The 21,568-nt window shown below is 41.7% G+C and overlaps 1 protein-coding gene across 3 annotated transcripts in view; it reads left to right on the plus strand.

Annotated features, from left to right (window-relative positions):
* The window catches only part of lrrc28 (leucine rich repeat containing 28), a 62,804-nt gene that overhangs the window by 33,991 nt on the left and 7,245 nt on the right, over positions 1 to 21,568 (plus strand). For all 3 annotated transcript variants that reach the window (XM_078530371.1, XM_078530370.1, XM_078530372.1), the window contains 2 exons: positions 4,772 to 4,874; positions 11,313 to 11,485. In XM_078530371.1, coding sequence (XP_078386497.1) covers positions 4,772 to 4,874; positions 11,313 to 11,485 — 276 coding nt within the window. The remainder of the gene's footprint in view (positions 1 to 4,771; positions 4,875 to 11,312; positions 11,486 to 21,568) is intronic.

Consider the following 21,568-nt stretch of genomic DNA (forward strand, 5'->3'; position numbering starts at 1 on the left):
GTTTCAGTTTTGAGACTGTGGTTTTTTATTTTAGCCCATTTTAAAATGTGACGTCAGACAGTAGCAGATGGGAATGGTTTTTAATGTTGATATAGATATAATTGTATTCACATAATAAATACATATATTTAATATAACATTTAATTAAATGCCCCAGATTTGTATACATCTGAGTAGTCACGAGGTGGGGAGACAGCAGCAGGTTCACTGTACTAGATTTATTTCCTCCCTGTTAGGATGCACCTGCCATTCGTTCTGTACCTTCCCACAACAGCATGGAATGCGCCACATGGAGAATGAAAGAACAAATCCACATCCTGTATGAAAGTGGCACAGAATGTTAGAGCTTCAGCATGCTGTGCCACTGCACCTGCTCATCATGACATAATTTTTCTTCCACTTTTGCCGTTTCATAATATTCATAATATGAAGGCAAAGAGAGCTTCAGTGTCTGATGCCTTGATTGTTACAGGGATCTACTCACCTGCTGTCTTCAACATCGTATCTTCAGATTGGTGAGACTCTGGGCTCATATCCAATTTGTTTAGGGTTTGCAGTTATTTCCCTTCCACCAGATATTTGAGAACATTTTAACCGTAGGCAACAGTTGTCTCACTTGGTTTCAGAAAGTCATTCTTATTTTGTACTCATTCGTTAAACATCCCTCCTTTTGACCAGACCTAGTGGCATTCAAACCCACCCCCTACGAGGTATCAGTACCATGGCAGTAACATACTCTCAGGGAAACCAGTGTGCTTCACAGCATGAAGTCTGATAGATGCACAAGAGTACTCTGGATTTTAGTTGCTGATTTCTCTGTTTACATAGTCACTTGAGGCCTGCATTGGCCATCATCCCATGTTTAACAGCTTCCTGAGGTCTTTAAATTTTGGCCTCAAGCAATCCATAATACTAAAAACCTTCTATCTTATCCTATGAACTGCTAGAAAGTGTACAAGGCTGATTTTATTTTCCCCTGCTGGGGCTTTTATGTGTTTGTTTTATTACAGCTATCCTCTTGGGTATATAATTGCTTTTGGAGTCTACCTATGGATGTGGAAGATCTCATCTTGAAGCAAATATTGCTTACTGTAGTCATTTTGTTTCTCCAGGGGAGATTTCTGTAGAGAAGTATGATCTCACCTTTCCCTGTCATATTTATTCTCCAATATCTCATGGGCCTTAAAATCTTGGAGCAATCACAATCCAATCTTAATTTTGTTACAGTTGTGTCACCATTATTGTTGCCGCAGCTAGAGAGGTGCAATGCCTTTGAGATCAGCATGCCAGCCTTAACTCAGATTATATCAATTGCAGTAATGCAGTATTCACTTACAATTTGATTCTACCCAATATTAATTTGTGATTTTGGAGTGTGAGGCAGTAACTATGAAGACATAATGTATGTAGATCTTCATTCAGAACAATTTATCAAAGTTTAACCATTGGAAAATTTTAAATTATATGTAATTTACTTCCTGTGTTGGGAGGGCGTATATTTTATCATTTTTGAGTCTTCATAACACATTTACTTGCATCTGTGATCATTGAGTCTCCCATTTATATTGTGACTCTGAAATCAATGATGATCATAACTAGGTTTTAGTTAAGTGTTTATGCCTGTTTTTATCCTTATAATTTTTTTTCCTACTTTTAAATTTCTCCAGTTATGTTGTGGGAAACATTCTTTCCAATCACAAACCAGCAAATAAAAATACAATAACCATGGTAAAGGTAAAATCTGGATCTGTCACTTGCTCATTCTGCTTTCTACTCTTAATGTTAGCATTAGCACCTCCTTTAGCCAGTATCACTACCATCAACACCCTTCGACCTTTTGTTTATGACATCTTTTGCAATCTCTCCTTTGCCTCCACCTAACATTGGCCTTCTATCCAGCTTCACCTGTCCCACCCCCCCCCCCCCTTAAAAAGTATATGTTTCACCATATTTTTACTTCTCTTTAGTTCTGAAGAAGAATCATACGGACTCGAAACGTTAACTCTGTCTTTCTCTCCACAGATGCTGTCAGATCTGCTGAGTTTTTCCAGCATTTTTTGGTTTTGTTTCAATAACCATGGTAATTCTTTACCAACCCTTTTGAGGTACAAGCAAAAATAGAAATTCACAGTCATAAATTAAAGACTTAGCTAAATTTAGATCTGGCAACACATCCTTTCTTGTTTGTTCTACACCCACCCTGCATCGTCTTTCGCAAATAGCATGATGCCCTCTGTTGAGTTTCAGAATAACCTTTTTACCCCCTCCACCTGCATATTCCCAGTCAGCCAGTTGATTCCACATATTTTGAGGTTCGACATAAGGACTCCAGTGAACAGCATGCACAGAAGAGTATGATGTTTAAAAAAAAACTGCAAGGCTGAATTGCATATGAGAACTGTGTGTCTCCCTTTGTTCCTTCACATTCATTGAAATGAAGTGGAGAATGAGTGAGTAGTACAGTCTTTGAGAAATAGCAGCCACAACATAGTTACATTTAGCATGAAAACAGAAAAGGAGAAAGAGCATTTATTGAAAGGGTAAAAGACAAAGTATATGGAGGTAGGAAAAGATTGGGCCCAAATTAACTGGGCAGTTCAGTTAGCAAACAACAATGGATTAGAATAGGAAAACTAATTATATTGGGGGTGGAGAACAGTATAGACATAGTTGTAAGATGAAGGGGGTGCCCAAACAGTTATGTGCCATGACTGAAAGCAAACAAACCTAAAAGGTACATGCTAAAATTGGAGTAACAATACTAAAAACCATAAAAGATATAGAAGGTACAGTGGGAAAGTTAAAAGGGAGATTGGAAGGGCTGAAAGAGAATATGAAAATGACTAGGTTAAATAAAAAGAAACAGGATTTTTCTAAGCATATTTTAAGTAAAAAGAATAGAAATGATAGGACTGCTTTGTGATGGAGTAAAATCTAGCTGTGGGGCATCAAAATATGTCCAATAGATGAAAGTGAGAATGATGACTGCTAGTGGAGAAATAATTGTAGACTAAGAGCGGAAAAAGAATTTGTACTGAAAATAAAGTAAAACAAGATAGGCAAGTCACTGGCTCCTGATGGTATATGTTGCAGACTATTGAAGGAAGTCAGTGAAGGGATAGCAAAGGCTCTGACCAACATTTTTCAGCCCTCATATGATAATGATATCAATGAACTGTAAATAAGTCAATATAATCTTGAAAACCCAGTGTTGGTAGGAGTAGGTAGTTTGGCCCAAGTGGTTTTCTGGCCTTCTCAAATTTTAAATCCTAAAATGACAAACTTCATGCATGTATTTAACTAAAGAATTGCCTCCTCAATTCACATTAACTTTATTATTGTGGTTTTTAGATCTTTAAAAGAACTTGTAAAATAAATAATAGTTTAAAGCCCATCTCCTTGTTAGTGATTGCAAGGTCCTGGCTAAGAAATTGAAACAGGTTCTTCTAGAATAAATTCAGGGGCACCCACATTAAGGTGGACATATTAAGCTTCAAATGATAAATGACCCAGTTTTAATGTATTTGTTCATGAAGCTTATGGGTTCTGATCAAATGTTTACTCCATTTTTGAAATGTTCTGAACTGAATAATCTGATGTGGAGGAAATTATCTTACAAAGTTGCACTATATTTATATACCACTTTGAAAACGTTGGTTGTGGTTCCTTTAATCTCGACATTGAAGTACCACACAGGCAACAGAATGTTTCTTGTACTGTTTCAGATCCTGTTTCTGTAACTTTGTTTTATGGAACTATCATAACGATCAACAGTTTTGCAGCAGCCTTTCCTTAAGTCGATTCTTCATGATCCTGAGACTGCAGCTTTACTAAGTTTTGCACTTGCACTGGCCAGTACTTGAAAAACTTAGATGATATCTGCTTACTCCATAAATCATTTCAGCACTAAACTACTAACTTCTAGAAAAGGCAGCTATTATCATAGAGACTATGGGTTTCCTAACCTTACTGTGCAATTGGGCAGTTCTGGTGTTGAAAATGAAGTTCTAGGTTGACATGCCTGAAATTTCCCAAGTTCTACAAGCTGAACTGGGCACCAAATCCTCACCAGAAGTTGAGGAAAAAGCCTCCAAACATTTGTGCTCACTCAGTGAGAGCAATGCATGGGAAAATGTGGAATCAAACGTTATCAGCACTACCAACTGACCAAACTCAGGACAGATCTTGTTTAAACAGCTTTAAAAAATTGCTCTGATCATCTCCCCCAAAATTAACATTGATTTATCATTCAGAGAGTTAACAGTCACCTCCGATTATCTCATAGTTGATGATTTACAGGGACACCTATACTACCTTTGAACTGCAACAGGAGTTTTGAATGGAATTCAGTGCTGTCTAGAATCGGGTCACTGCCAAGTGTCCACAATGACAAGGTTCAATAGCTCTTTGCTGATCCTTTAATCTAGTGTTTTTTTTTCTTTGCTTTGTTTTACTAATTTCAATATATGAGGAAAACAAATCAAGCAACTGAGGGTAATACAAGTATAAAAAAACAGTGCTTAAGGATGAGGAGTTCATCTTTTGGTCTGCAGAGGGAAAGAAATGTAACTGCTTTGCCAGCAATCAAATCAAAATGGAAGAGTCATTCAGCAGTTTTCTAGCAAGATTTCCAAGAAGATTTAGTTCACAATGACCGGAATGGTTCTGGTTAAAATGGAACTGTCATTTTTAACATATGAAAACCTACGTCAGTGTGGTTCATCATTATTTTATAAGTAAATTTCTCTAATGGGTGTCTTTTTTTTTTAAGACCTAGGGCGATATCCAGAACTGCAGTACGTATATGTAGATAACAACCTTCAGTTATATGGACTACCATCTTACCTGTATAACAAAGTTATTGGCCACAGTGGGTAAGAACAGTTTGGTACCTTAATATGTTAGTAATCAGCTACTATTCAGTGATGCCATAAGTGCAAAACACCATCTTAACAGACTGAAAACAAATTGCAGTTACCACAGTTCATCAGTAGCAGTGGTCACATTCTGTGGATGCAAGAGTAGAATCTGCGACTGCTGTTTTAAAAACAACCAAAATGCTTATGCAGCTATTATCCTCAGCATGAGTAAATTCTGGAGGTTTGGAATGTGTAGATTTTAAATGTGCAGCCTTTTCATGGATACCTGTGCAAAGTAAAACTAGAAACATAATTATACTTCCATCTGTTAATAAAAAGTTCTTATACAATTCATGAAATGTTTAATTATCTTTTGGCGTGTTTGTTCTCTTTTTTGATGTGCATGGAGTAATGGATAGGTATTGAGGGAGTTGCAATATAGTTAAGTAGGCATGGGATTTAGATGAGGCCATAAATTATGTCACGGGAGCTTGAACATGTGTTGCCCAAGGCTTGGGATTGTCACTTCCTTTAATTATTTGTTATTTTCCCAATAGAGAACTATGAGGCTTAATTTGGTCAAAAGGGCTCTGATAAAATCCTAAAAACCAGAAAGCAAAGAGACATACAGACATCCAGTCCTAGAGAGTTAATTATTGCCTTGCTTTTTTTTTGTGGTTCCATGCTGCGGGGATATTGGAGGGTGTTGCCTGTGGAGGATAAGTATGATCATGTGATTCTTTTCTGGACAAAGGACATCTTTGACTTTCACTGTTGCCAGATCATGACTTCTCCATTTCATGTGCTTTAAGTTTTTCCCAATGAGTGATCTGAATTGAATTCAAGATGATCCTACAAGAAAGCTGCATGTAAATAAAAACAGTTTATTTTAGAAACACTCTATATAAACTTTGCCAGCATAAGATCTAAAAGCTGAGAGGTACAGTGAATATAAAACAAAACAAGGAATTGCTGGCACTGATGTCATCTCCATTGAGATCCATGCACTGGAAGAAATCTCAGAACGAACTATTGAAATGTACTCTCTTTAAGCATTTGTTTCCCCAATGAGTTAATTATCTGACTCGTATATTGAGGTGAAAGGGCAAATGAGTATTATGTGAACATTCATTTCAAATGATATCCATAATGCAATAAAAGCTTATTGCATTATTATTTTCATTGTATGGGTGATTTATTGTGCCTTCCATGCATTTTTCAATGGTTTTATGAATCAGATCATTAAGTAGTGAATTAATATATTAATCTGCTTTCAGTGAGCTTTCGAATTATTGGGCTGTGGAACCCAAATTAAATACGTATGAAATTTTTAAATATTGGTCCAAATTTTGCTGTAAAAATAACAGTAAGGTTAATGGTGCTCACCGTCACTGAAGTGCAAGTTGGACAGCAATTTATGTCAACAGCACACAACGCAGTTAATTGTGGAAGTTGGGAAGTTGCAGTCTGAAATCCCCTGCTTCGCCAGAAGCTCTGCGGAAATGGAATTGTGCCAAGAGGTTCTCCATTTAAATTGATGGAATGGTGTGAAGTTGGTGTACTTAGCCGCTCGTTACCCTTTAAACTCATGGAGTCATGGAGAGTCATAGAATCGTTTTGGCACAGGAAGAGGCCTTTTTTTAACCTTTCTTGGGATGTGGGCGTTGGTGGCAAGGTCAGCATTTATTGACCATCCCTAATTGCCCTTGAGTGGCTTGCTGCACCATTTCAGAGGGCAGTTAAGAGTCAACCACATTACTGTGGATCTGGAGTCACATGTAGGCCAGACTCAGCAAGGGCAGCAGATTTCCTTCCCTAAAGGACATTAGTGATCCAGATTTTTTTTTGGACAATTGTCAATGGTTTCAGGGTCACCATTACTGAGTCTAACTTTCCAATTCCAGATTATTAATTGAATTTAGATTGCACCAGCTGCCATAGTGGGATTTCACCCCTTGCCCCAGAACATTAGCCTGGGCCTCTGGATTACTAGCCCAATGACATTACCATTGCCACTGTCTTCCCCATTTGGCCCATTGAGTTCATGACGCCTCTGCAGAAAGATCAAACAGCCCCATTCCCTGCACTATCCCCATAGCCGTACAACTTTATTTCACCCATCCAATTTCCTTGTGAAATCATTAATCATTTCTGTTTCCAGCACCCTCATATGCAGCGAGTTCCAGGTCATTACCACTCATTACTTATATAAAAAAAAGTTCTTCCTCACATCTGTTCTATATCTTGCTGAAAACCTTATATGTGTCCCCTAGTCCTTGCACCATCAGCTAATGGGAACAGTTTTTCTTTGTGTACCTTATCTACACCTTGTCATAACCTTGGACCTTTATCAAATCTCCCCTCTATTTCGTTGCCTCCAAGGAGATTAACCCCAACTTCTCTAATCTAACCTTGTAGCTCAAGTCTCTCATCCCTGGAACCATTCTAGTAAATTTCCTCAATGACCCTTTAAGTGTAGTGACCAGAAATGGACACAATGCTCTAGTTGTACATTAACCAAAGTTTGAAACAGATTATGCATAAATTCCCTGCTTTTGTACCTCTATTTATGAAACTGAAGATTTCATGTGCTTTGCTAATTGCTCTCTCAGTATGTCCTGCCACCTTCAAAGATCTACACACAAGAACCACCACTTCCCTTCCCTCCAGTCCCTCTGTCCTTCTGTACTCAGAACTATGCCCTTCAGTCTTTATTGCCTCTTGATTCTGCCAAAGTGCAACACCTCACATTTCTCTCTATTAAATTCCATCTGCCAATTGTCTGTCCAATTTGCCAGCCTGTCTAAAACCTGTTGCAGTTGATTAGTGGTATCCTCATTGTCAGCCACATCTCCAAGTTTGGAATCATTGAGAAATTTTGAAGTTTTACAAAACAGCAACAGAAAATGCTGGAAAAACTCACCAGGCCAAGCAGCATCTGTGGAGAGAGAAAGAGAGTTAACGTTTTGAGTCTGTATGACCCTTCAGAGCCAAAGAGAAATAGAAATGTGATGAGATTTATACTGTTTAAAGGGGGTGGAGCAGGTCAAACTGAATAGAAGGCCAGTAATAGGTGGGGACAAAGGAGAGATTAACAAAGATGTTAGGAGCAAAAGGACAACGGGAGTGATAATGGTAGTGGTAAGGGCTAAAAAGGTGCTGATAGTGGCATTAAGGTAAGAAAGTAGAATGTGATAATAGAGCAAGGGTAAGCACTGTGTGTAAGAACAACATGGAACAAATAACAGAGGGGATGGGTGTGGGGGTAGGCGTGATTCTGGGGAAAAAAGGATAGAAAATGGGATACAAGGAGGGATAAAAAGGAAATAAAACAATGTATAAATTAATTTTAAAAAAATTAAAAATAAGTAGATAAAAAATAAAAATGAATGTCGAAAAAAGGGATGAGGATAGAGGAGAGTGTTCATGGTCTTAAGTTGTTGAACTCAATATCAAGTCCGGAAGGCTGTAAAGTGCCTAGTCGGAAGATGAGGAGCTGTTCCTCCAGTTTGCATTGGGCTTCACTAGAACGTTGCAGCAGGCCAAGGGCGGACATGTGGGCATGAGAGCAGGGTGGTGTGTTGAAATGGCAAGCAACAGGAAAGGCCTGGATCACGCTTGCGGACAGACTGAAGGTGTTCCACAAAGAGGAGACCACATTGGGAGCAGCAAATGCAGTAGACCAAATTGAAGGAGGTGCAAGTGAAGCGCTGCTTCACCTGAAAGGAGTGTTTGGGCCCTTGGAAGGTGAGGAGGTAAAGGGGCAGGTGTTGCACCTTCTGTGATTGTATGGGAAGGTGTTGTGGGAAAGGGATGAGCTGTTGGGGGTGATGGAGGAGTGGACCAGCGTCTCCCAGAGGGAATGGCCCCTGCGGAATGCCAACAGTGGGGATGAAGGGAAGATGTGTTTGGTGGTGGCATCGTGCTGGAGTTTGCAGAAATGGCGGAGGATGATCCTTTGAATACGGAGGCTGGTGGGGTGAAAAGTGAGGACCAGTATCTCCTACACTTCCCTTCCCTTCTTTGACCTCTGTCTCCATTTCTGGTAACAGACTGTCCAACAATATTCATTACAAGCACACCGACTCCCACAGCTACCTCGACTACAGCTCCTCACACCCTCCGTCCTGTAAGGACTCCACCCCATTCTCTCAGTTCCTTCACCTCCATTGCATATGTTCCGTGATGCCACTTTTCAAAACAGCGCTCCTGACATGTCTTCCTTCTTCCTTAACCAAGGTTTCCCACCCACTGTGGTTGACAGGGCCCTAAACCGTGTCCGACCCATCTCCTGCGTCTCTGCCCTCACACCCTCCCCTCCCTCCCAGAACCATGATAGGGTCCCCCTTGTCCTCACTTTTCACCCCACCAGTCTCTGCATTCAAGGGATCATCTTCCACCATTTCCACCAACTCCATGATGCCACCACCAAACACATCTTCTCTCTCCCCCCCGCCCCCCCCCCCCCCCCCCCCCCCCCCACCCCATATCAGCATTCCAAAGGGACCGTTCCTTCCAGGACACCATGGCCCACTCCTCCATCACCCCCAACACCTCAGCTCCTTCCCACGGCACCTCCCCACGCAATTGCAGAAGGTGCAACACCTGCCCCTTTACCTCCTCCCTCCTCACCGTCCAAGGGCCCAAACACTCCTTTCAGGTGAAGCAGCGTTTCACTTGCACCTTTTTCAATTTGGTCTGCTGCATTTGCTGCTCTCAATGCGTTGGAGAGACCAAACACAGACTGGGTGACCACTTTGCAGAACACCTTCGGTCTGTCTGCAAGCATTACCCAGACCTCCCTGTCGCTTGCCATTTCAACACACCACCCTGCTCTCATGCCCACGTGTCCGCCCTTGGCCTGCTGCAATATTCCAGTGAAGCCCAACGCAAACTGGAGGAACAGCACCTTATCTTCCGATTAGGCACTTTACACCACTCCGGACTTAACATTGAGTTCAACAACTTAAGACCATGAACACTCCCCTCTATCTTCCCCCTTTTTTAAACTCTTTTTTCGACATTCAGTTTTATTTTTTATCCACTTATTTTTATTTATGTATTCATTGCTTTACCCCTTTTTTAATCCCCCCTTTTATCCCATTTCCTCTCCTTTTTTCCCCCACCCCACCCCCAAAAGAGCCGCCTGGTATTTGTTCCATGTTGTTCTTACCCTTTGTTCTGCTATTATCACATTCTGCTTTCTTACCTTAATGCCACTATCAGCACCTTTTTTAGCCCTCACCATTACCATTCTCACTCCCTTTTGTTCATAACATCTTTGTTAATCTCGCCTTTGTCCCCATCTATTGCTGGCCTTCTATTCTGCTTGACCTGCTCCACCCCCTTTAAACAGTATAAATTGTATCACATTTCTATTTCTCTTTAGCTCTGAAGAAGGGTGAAACAGACTCAAAACGTTAACTCTCTTTCTCTGTCCACAGATGCTGCTAGACCTGGTGAGTTTTTCCAGCTTTTTCTGTTGTTGTTTCAGATTTCCAGCTTCTGTAGTATTTTACTTTGTATTCCAATATCTATGTCATTTATTTTTATTTATATATATATATATATCTATCAAAAGGTGATGGTCCTAGCATTGACCCTTGGGCAACACCACTGTCTACTAGCTCCAGTCTGAAAAACAACCATTTTCCACAACACACTGTTATCTATTCTTAAGCCAGAAGTTGCCTGAAAATGTTAGGGTTTGTCCGACCCAGTGTAAGTAAACGTAAAAGCATGCCAAGTCTCAATTACTTACAAATAACCTCTATAATACTGAAAGTTAGCTAAGTGTGGAATGTCATGCTTTCAGATTTCAACTTTATCTGTCTCTTAATCCCATTTTCCTTTTCCCCCTCTTTTTATTTCACTTTCCCGACCTGATTTTACATTGAATTAAATATTCTGACAATTCCTGCTTCAGACCTCATTAACGATTCTTCAATCTGATTGGATAAAGAGAGAGACAGTTGTCCAGTTCACACAAGTTCCAGATTCCCTGTAGAGGGCGCTGCTCTGTTTTGGCAATGTAATTTACAGCAAGTTGCGCGCAAAATCACAAAAATTCTGTGGTTAAGTGTAATGAACACTGGCGCCCTTCATTCGCTGTTGAGCTAAATCCAGCCTAATCTATTTATTTCAATGTGCCTATATTAAAATCAAACTATTCATTCCGTATTTATTATGCCTTTCCTAAAAGATTAAAACGTTTGTTATAGAATTAAGGGGAGATCATCAACATCAGCGTTGAGAAGAAATCTGGCTAATTTCAAGCTCCACATTGCCAATAAGATATGTCAAAGTTGTTGGGAAATGTACTACTAGAAATCTCTTTAATGCAATAGGAGAACTTTTGATTAGATCAAAGGTTGCTGTAGCATCAAATAAAATGGTGACTCTAACATTGCAGTGACTTTTGGATGTATGTTTTTCTTCCCTGTTTAACCACAGTTGTGGTTCCTCTGTGCAAAATGAAGAAGTGAAGCTTTCATTCACCCATAGGCAGCTGACCATTACTGTACCAGATGAAATCCAGACAATAGGAATGGAAAATGACACAGTTCCACCACTTCAAGAAATGGTTATGAGGACTATCTACAATTTTTACTACACACCTAAGAAAGGCAAGTCTAATGAGTCGTCTTTTTATTGATGCCTACAGATTCATGCCTGAAAGAAAAGGAAAGTTTGGTTTTATAACTTTTCATATTAAAATGCCTACATCACAGTAAAGATAGGGAATATTTCTTTGCATGCTAATTGGGGATGACTACTGGATATACCCAATAACATCACCTGTCTCTGTGCACAATTAATGATGATAAAAGCAACCCACTGAATTTAAAATAAAGTTTTGTTTACCTTCTGCATTGATACCATTTTTAAAATACAATGCAAGGGATACGTTAAAGTCGCTGAGAATTGACACATTCCCCATGTACAACATACTTGACTTTTGTTTACCATACAGGCAGCAAATCCCGAGGGTTAAGAATGAAAATAATTTGTACTTCTAGTGAGGTGCTGCATTTCCGTAGCAGTGCATAAGGGCAGGGTGATGATATTTCATTTTGTGCCTTGGCCCTTTTCAATTGGCAAGTTCCCGATCTCAGCTGTGACATCGGGAAGGAAGAATGTGGCTCAGTAATTTGTTTGGGGGATGTATAAGAAAATTGGAAATGGGAAATCAAATCACCTTTTGCATGCACCCTAGCAACCTGTTCAAACACAATATTATTTACCCTTTTGCAGAAGGGTAATAATATGACTTGGTGCTCCAGCACGCAGTTAATCTCCTCCCAAATCTGGGCCAGCTTTTCTGGACCTAGATGGTAGGGAATTTGCTTTATAGGAGGGGCTTTTCCCACATCCACATCACGTAGAGCTAAAGTGGTGCAGCCTGGCTTGCCTCTACAAATACTTTTAAATGCAGTGAGCAGCCTCGTCAGGCTTCTTGCTGTTCTGCATTTAGGTGGGTGAATATGGTGTCCAAATTTGCTTGAATTTCTATGTTTGTTAGCCGGACAGTAGGGGGCTCATTGTGGGCCTCAACCACATCTTCCTCCAATTCATCCTCACTGTTCCTCTCCTCCTCCAGGTCTGTTGTTATTGGACAGACCATTTCCTGCTTGTCCCCCTTCTCAGCTGTGATATTGTCTTATCATGTTGATATGACACAGCTTTATGCGTTTTCCTGTGGTATGGGGTGTCGGTTAGGTAGCTTACCTACCCAAGCTTCTTTGCTACTCTGTACTGGCCACTGAACTGGGCTTTTAGGGTTTCACCCAGTCTTGGTTGGAGCACTAGCAAGTAGTCTGGCTGAAAGGTTTGGGCTCTGGCATGTTTGTCTGCCTATTTTTTCATTGCTGTTGGGAGATTTGTAAGTGTTCTCGAGCCACATTACAGGGTCTCGTGAGTTGCCAACGGAACACGGTTACGTAATCTAACTTGGAGACTTCCTCCTTCTGCTCTAAAAAATTCTCCTTGATTAGTTTCAGAGGACCTCTTACTTGGTGCCTGTAAACTAATTCAAACAAAGTAAAACTGATGGATTCATTGGGTGAGTCCCTGGTAGTAAACAGGAGAAAACTTAGTTCTTTATCCCAGTCATGGGTACTCATGGCAATATGCCCTGGTCATTGTTTTTAGGGTCTGGTGGTACCGTTCTAGCACCCCTCACAACTGCGGGTGATACGCTGAGGACTTTGTGCCCGGTTTACCAATGGCTTCCTGAAATATTTTGGACATGAATTTGTACCCTGGTCCAACTGGATCTCGGTGGGCAATCCATACTGAGTAAAGAATTTTGTTAGTTCCCCCACCATTATTTTAGCAGATATGGTTCTCCGGGGAACTGCCTCTTGGAAGTGGGTAGCCACATCCACGATGGTAAGAATGAATAGGTAGCCCCCTTTTGCCTTGGGCAGGGGCCCCACCACAGTTCACCAGCATCTTGCTGAATGGTTCCCCAAAAGCCAGCACGTGAATCAGAGGTGCAGGTTTTATTGCAGGCTGGGTTTCCCCACAACATGGCAGGTGTGGCAGGATCTCCAAAACCTTATTACATCCTAATGGAGGTGCGGCCAATAAAGCTGCTGGCTGATCCCGACTTAGGTTTTTCATATACCAACATGCCCAGCCATTTGGATTTCGTGTGCTAGCCTTAATATTTCCCCATGGTACCTCGATTGCACCCCTACCTGATGGATCACTGTCCACTCCTCGTTTGCAGGTCTGTGAGGGGGTTTCCACTTCCTCATCACCTCATTTTTGATGTAGTAGCATTCAGGTATTGCCTCTACCTCAGCTTCCGTTTGGGCAGCCTGGGCAAATCTTTTTAACAGCAGGTTGGCTTGCTGAGCCACAACCAAGGAAGACATACTTATTATAAAGGCAAAATACTGCGGATGCTGGAAATCTGAAACAAAAACAAAAAATACTGGAAAAACTCAGCAGGTCTGACAGCATCTGTGGAGAGAAAGCCAGAGTTAATGTTTCAAGTCCGTATCACTCTTCAGAGCTATTTATTACTTCCTTAGGGTCCACTAGACTCCGGAAAAAGGTCTCAGTTAACCAGACAATAGGGTCATCTGTTTGCAGTGCCACTTCAGCCTCCCCTGACGGAGTTGCCTGGCCATAGACCAGGTTACCACACGGTCAGGGAAAATGTCAGGCACTTTCTGTCGCAGCTGTTCTGTCTCCCTGACATCGTTCAGTTTCCCTGAGGCTATAGGGATTGCTATCACTTTTGATCCTACTGATCCTTATAACTCTCAGGGATCTTTTTAAACTCAACTGCACTCTCAGTAGTGCGTCTAAGGGATTTGGTGCCACAGCCATAGTTTGCTCTGCTCTCTGTCTGATTCCCATTTTCTGCGTGAGATTTGTGTGCCCCAACAAATCCCACAGGTTTTTCCAGTAACCTTCAGCAATCAGCACGGAAGTGTCTTGCCTTGTGGCTGTTAGAACACACAAGCTTCTTGGCCTCACTCCTCTTCTCAGCACCATCCCTTCTAGCCAGAGGAGGACCCCCTGTGTTTCCAGTCGTCCCTTCTCTCCCAGGGTTGCTCAGTTTCCTATCACGCTCCCACCTTCTATTTTTTTTCAGTTGGTTGGGGGCGACTAGGGGAATGATTTCCTTTGGGATGAGGGTTTATGAAGCTCAAAACCATTAGGTAGGGTTGCTGCCTGTCTGGCTCCTGTTACTCTCTGTTCCTCTGTGTGAGTTCATATCGGGAAGGATATGGAGTTTTTGAACTCCTTGAGGAAAATTAGGTGGCCTCAATTTTAAGCGCCTATACCCACCCGACAAAGGCAAGCTGTTCAAGCAATTCAATTTCCAGGTACGTCTGGTCAGACGGTTTCCTTAAGGTATGGAATTTCTGACGGCACATTTCCGGTACTAACTGGTACACACGTAAAATACCTCCCTTTGCTTCCTCATAGCTTGTTGCACTTGTCTCAAGCAAGAGGGAGTAAACTTTGTGAGCTTTTCCTGTCGGCTTACTGTGCAGCAGCAAGGACCAGTGTTGGGCTGGCCACTTTAACTGCTGTGCTACCCTTTCAAAAGAGATAAAGAAGGCACCCACCTCTTCTTCATCAAACTTAGGCATTAAATGAGCAAACTTGAATACCTCAAGTCTGAGTTAGGGGTATCTTCAATGGACAGTGAGATCCTCCCGTCTCAGCTTGAGTTGTTTTAATTTAAACTCCCTTTCCTTCTCCCTTTCCTGGAATTCTTTCTCTTCCTTCTATTCCTGTCTCTCTCTCTCTTCCTGTTCCTGCCCCTCTGTTTTCCCCTTTCATCAAATTCCAGTTCCAATTTCCACTACTCCATTCTTAATTTTTCTGTCACTAATTTATCTGTTTCAGTGTCCTCAGTTTCCACTTCTAGATGTTTTGCCAACTGTTTTAAAATTTCCATTGTTCTAGCTTTCGGGTGGAATGCCTCCTCTAAGTGCCTAGCTACACCTTTTAATTCTTCATAGGACAGTGCCCATAATTTCCCGTCAGTTATCTCATCCTGCTCTATGAAAGCATTGACATCGAATGTGGACATTTTAACACTTTAGTATTACAGACCCGAAAAAACCTTTTGCAGTTTTTAAATTGTTTTTGAAGGAACAATACACTTTACCCACTCCAATTCTTTTGTCAGCCTGTGGGAACAATTCCAGATACAACCCCCCAATGACCAGGTGAGAAGACGTGAACTGGCTCCCCTCCTTGGTTGGTCAACAAAGATTTTAAGCTTCTTTTTCACAAGGATATGCCCTTTTCCAAATTAGAATGTATTTAACTATTTAAGCTGTGAACAACAAGGATTCAATCTAACAAGGTTTTCTTGAGTCAAAGAGCAAAATTATTAACCACTAAACCCGAGAAAAATAATAGAAGTGTGACGTCAAGCATTCGACATTCGCACTCTCATACACACGCGTTAGAAATAAGGGGAGTTAAAGTCCAGTAAAAAAAAAAGGTAGAAGAGTATGTGGTTAAGTGTCCTTTGATTGTCCTCCTAAGTTTAGATTTTAAACATTGTGACTGATTTAGGTTTGCTGATGTGGTCAGATGAGGAAGATGTTGCAATTATTGCGAGATCTTGCTTGCTGGTAGGTTTCTGGTAGAGTTAGCTTCTCGAACTGGGCAACACACTTATTCCAAAAGAGAGGGAGGGAGAGAGAGAGTGAGCAGCCCTCAGCTTGTTTCCTCTGCTGAAGGTTTTCTGGACACTGCCTGTGTTACTTGCAATCTCTCTCGAGTGGCTGGCAGCGTTGCCTTGAAATACTTCACCCATTGTGTATTTCCAAGAGGTTTTGGGTGGGTCTCTCTGTGACAATCATTATTTCAATATCCAGCACTTTGCGTTTTTAATGTCTCTCCCTGAGTTTCGATGCGTGCCTGGGTTAAAGGAAATGCTTCTCTCTTCACAGTCCCCTGAGGATGATTTGTTGCTCTCTCACCTCCACCGTGGAATGTGGCCTTGCATTTTTAAGCAGTTTCCTCTGTCTCAGCTCAAATTGCAAAAGTCCCAGTCAGTTGAAAGTTGAAAAATCATATTTTCAAAAATAAAGGGGCATAGCCTCATAACACCCTGTGGTTTTTAGTAGATTATTTAAATGAAAACAGGTTACATTTTGCACTGGGGCTGGTGATGACTGAAGAAGATTACAAAATCTCTAGTTCATCAATTTCAGTGAAGCCTGTTTGGGGTAAGGAAAAAAGACCTCGAGGGTTTAAGGCCTGCATACTTGTGGAAGAACCAATCCTAAAAAGTAATTTTATCTGTGGGAAGATTGAACCTTACCTTTAAGCTCAAATGTTTACATTTAGTCATGTCTTAGTATTATATAGGATATACAGCCTTGAACCTGGCAGTCATCCAAAATAACAAGTCATTAAAAGTTACATTTGTTAAATTATGCAGCACACTCTTGAGATAGAACTGGAAAGAGTAATATTGCATAACGCATAACCCTCTGAGATATCTACAGTCCTCTAATTCTGACCTCTTGAGCATCCCCGATTTTAATTTATCCACATGTTCATTTGACTCATTCCTGGGATGAAGAAAGGTTGAACAGGTTGGGCCTATACCCATTGGAGTTTAAAAGAATGAAAGGTGATCTTACTGAAACATATAAGATCCTGAGAGGACTTGATAGGGTAGATACTGGGAGGATGTTTCCACTTGTGGGGGAGACTGGAACTAGGAGACAACAGTTTAGGAATAAGAGCTTTTTAAGACTGAAATGAGGAGAATTTTTTTCTCTGAGGGTCATCAGAGTGTGGAATTCTCTTCCCAAGGAAGCAGTGAAGGCTGGGCTTGTAACTGGTGAGCTTCCCACCTGGTCTCGCTACCTCGACTACGGCTTCTCACAACCTGCTTCCTGTAAGGACTCCATCCCATTCTCTCAGTTCCTTCGCCTCTGTTGCATTTGTTCCAATGATGCCACCTTCCGAAACGGCGCTTCTGTTGTGTCTTCCTTAACCGAGGCTTCCCACCCACTGTGGTTGACAGGACCCTCAACCGTGACCAACCCATCTACCGCGCCTCTGCCCTCACACCTTCCCCTCCCTCTCAGAGATATGATAGGGTCCCCCTGGTCCTCACTTTTCACCCCACCAGCCTCCACATTCAAAGGACCATCCTCCGCCATTTCCACCAACTCCAGCATGATGCCACCACCAAAAACATCTTCCCCTCACCCCCATGTCAGCATTCCGTAGGGACAGCTCCTTCCGGAACACCCTGGCCCACTCTTCCATCATCCCCAACATCTCATCCCTTTCCGAAGGCACCTTCCCATGCAATCGCAGAAGGTGCAACACCTGCACCTGCCCCTTTACCTCCTCCCTCCTCAATGTCCAAGGACCCCAAACACTCCTTTCAGGTGAAGCAGCGCTTCACTTGCACCTCTTTCAATTTGGCCTACTGCATTCGCTGCTCCCAATGGGGGTCTTTGCTACATTGGGGTGACCATTTTGTAGAAAACCTTCAGTCTGTCCACAAGCGTGATCCAGACTTTCCTGTCACTTGCCATTTCAACACACCATCCTGCTCTCATGCCCACATGTCTGCCCTTGGCCTGCTGCAATGGTCCAATGAAGTCCAACGCAAACTGAAGGAACAACACCTCACCTTTACAGCTTTCTGGACTTAGCATTGAGTTCAACAACTTCAGACCTTGAGCTCCCTCCTCTATACCCCTTTTTCAATCCTTTTTTAAGATTTATTTTTTATTTACTTATTTTTATTCATTGTTTTTACCCCTTTTTACCCCCTTTTCACTCCCTTTTTGCCCCCTCCTTTGCCCCCTTTTCCTATCCTTTTCCCCCAACCATAGCCCCCTCCCCACACCCCACCCCCAAAAGAGCCATCTGTTACTTGTTCCATGTTGTTCTTTCACGGGGCTGACCCTTGTCCCGCTATTCACACATCCTGCTTTCTTACCTTTATGCCAATGTCAGCGCCTTCTTTAGCCCTTACCACTACCATTAACAGTCCCTTTGTCTTGTGTCCATGATATCTTTGTCAATCTCTCCTTAGCCCCCACCTATCGCCGCCCTTCTAAACAGCTTCACCTGCTCCACTCCCCACTTAAACAGTATAAATTCCATCACGTTTTTACTTCCCTTTAGCTCTGAAGAAAAGTCATACAGACTCGAAACTTTAACTCTGTTTCTCCCTCCACAGATGCTGTCAGACCTGCTGAGTTTCTCCAACATTTTCTGTTCTTATTTAAGATTTCCAGCATCTGCAGTATTTTGCTTTTATCTTGATGTATAATTTCAAGCAATTGCATTACTTGGGTTTAGATCTACAGTTTCATATTTGTGCAATTAGCACATCTTCCATAGCCATGTTCATAGATGTTGAGTTGCTAGTGTGGAAGTAGGGGAGTAGGGTCATTGCCACAAAACATTTGGATGCCGTGTCCTCGGAGGCACTCGGAGATAAGTGGTTCCTGGAAATTGTATTAGTGTTTTCTTAGGAATTGCAGGCAATGTGATCTTTTACATATAACAGTAAAATTTGTATTTTATCCTACTTGAAAGTCTGAAGAGGGGGGTTATGGTGGCTGACAGTTTTGAAGAAGTGTTTTAAGCAATTTGACTGCTTGTTGAATTGCTATGTTATTAGGAATTTGACAAGTTACAATTAATATATTTGGATCTCATTGAACAAATTTGCATCTCTGCCAGTCATGTGAAAGAGGTTTAGGGCATATTTGGAGTTAACAGACATGACTTCTGGTGCATTATGTCTAAAACGTAGTAGATAAGCAGTTAGCTAAAAGCTACTGCGGATGCTGGAAATCCAAAACAAAAACAGAATTACCTGGAAAAACTCAGCAGGTCTGGCAGCATCGGTGGAGAAGAAAAGAGCTGACGTTTCGAGTCCTCATGACCCTTCAACAGAACTGAAGTATAGTTAGGAGAGGGGTGAAGTATAAGCTGGTTTAAGGTGGGGGGCAGGGGGAGAGAGAAGTTGAGGGTGGGGTGGTTGTGGGGACAAGCAAGCAGTGATAGGAGCAGATAATCAAAAGATGTCACAGACAAAAGGATCAAAGAGGTGTTGAAGGTTATCTAAGAAAAGTGCTAATTAAGAATGGATGGCAGGATACTCAAGGTACAGCTCTAATGGGGGTGGGGTGGAGAGACTAACAAGCTATTAGTTGTAGATTTAAAAATAATGGAAATAGGTGGGAAAAGAAGAATCTATATAAATTTTTTTTTAATAAGTGGGGGAGGGGGAAGAAACGGGATGGGGATGGGGGGAGGGGGAGTTTAAGATCTAAAGTTGTTGAATTCAATATTCAGCCCGGAAGGCTGTAAAGTGCCTAGTCGGAAGATGAGGTGCTGTTCCTCCAGTTTGCATTGGGCTTCACTGGAACAATGCAGCAAGCCAAGGACAGACATGTGGGCAAGAGAGCAGGGTGGAGTGTTAAAATGGCAAGCGACAGGGAGGTTTGGGTCTTTCTTGCGGACAGACCGCAGGTGTTCTGCAAAGCGGTTGCCCAGTTTGTGTCTGGTCTCTCCAATGTAGAGGAGACCGCATTGGGAGCAACGAATGCAGTAGACTAAGTTAGGGGAAATGCAAGTGAAATGCTGCTTCACTTGAAAGGAGTGTTTGGGCCCTTGGACGGTGAGGAGAGAGGAAGTGAAGGGGCAGGTGTTGCATCTTCTGCGTGGGCATGGGGAGGTGCCATAGGTGGGGAATTGGAGGTGGGTAAAAGGATCCATTGAACGGGGAGAGGACTCCTGCCCAAAGAAGTGAGCACGGAGACGAAATTGGAGGTGGGTAAAAGGATCCGTTGAATGGGGAGAGGACTCCTGCCCAAAGAAGTGAGCACGGAGACGAAAATTTCCCCACCTATGGCACCTCCCCATGCCCACGCAGAAGATGCAACACCTGCCCCTTCACTTCCTCTCTCCTCACCGTCCAAGGGCCCAAACACTCCTTTCAAGTGAAGCACTTTCCACCCCACACCCACTAGAGCTGTACCTTGAGTATCCTGCCATCCATTCTTAATTAGCACTTTTCTTAGATAATATCACCACCTTCAACACCTCTTTGATCCTTTTGCTTGTGACATCTTTTGATTATCTGCTCCTATCACTGCTTGCTTGTCCCCACAACCACCCCACCCTCAACTTCTCTCCCCCCACCCCACCCCCCCACCTTAAACCAGCTTATATTTCACCTCTCTCCTAACTATACTTCAGTTCTGTTGAAGGGTCATGAGGACTCGAAACGTCAGCTCTTTTCTTCTCCACCGATGCTGCCAGACCTGCTGAGTTTTTCCAGGTAATTCTGTTTTTGTTTTAGATAAGCAGTTACACATTCGTAATTTTTCACAATATCGAATCTTCCACGAGATTGCTTGTGGTAACTCGGATGATGCACTGTTTGCACAGACAAGATTACTAAATCATATAAAACAACATTATTTAGTAGCTGGCTGTATCCCTTTATGACGGCAAAGTCTGATAAGCAATATTGAGTGAATTGATTAAAAGGTTAATTGATATTTAAGTTGGCGATTAGAAGTTAGGCCAGTTAAAAGCTTGCAGATGTGTTTTTGATATTGTGTGTTTTCCTGTGTATGAAAAATGAATGCCTTTGTTGCTTTATACTTTTTAGATGGAAGGCAGAAATTTACATTAGAAAGTATGTAACATTTGAAATGTGACAGATTGGCCAGGTAGATTCTGTTCATTTTAAAGCATATTTCTAATATATTTTCAAATACACTTTTTATATTTATATATAATTTCAAGCAATGCTTTCAGTTAACTGTCAGTCCCATCAGTGGTGCATTCTCCATGGCAACGCCACTCGCCAACCAATCGGCAGACTCTTCACAAACAGTATAAATTGTCATTTTCTCCCTTATATTGGTATTCCTGCAAGTATCCTGATGAGTGCAAGAGAAAAAGCTTAAACATATCTTTTTTTTCAGCAATACTCAAGCTCTGTGCTACCAAACGCCTAACTTATATATTGTTTGCCTTGTATTGGTTTGTTCTGTTTCTAATCTGGATATATTTGTTTGCAAAATCTGAGAATGTGCTGGATTGACATTTTTAAAAAACTATAAAAACATGATATGCACAAAATTATAGAGGACACAAATTTACCTTTTTCATCTATAATGGCTGCGGCGCACATTATTTTTGCACTTCTAATCTATGTGCACAGC

This window comes from Cetorhinus maximus, chromosome 26 (genome assembly GCF_964194155.1).
Source record: "Cetorhinus maximus chromosome 26, sCetMax3.hap1.1, whole genome shotgun sequence".
NCBI lineage: Eukaryota > Metazoa > Chordata > Chondrichthyes > Lamniformes > Cetorhinidae > Cetorhinus > Cetorhinus maximus.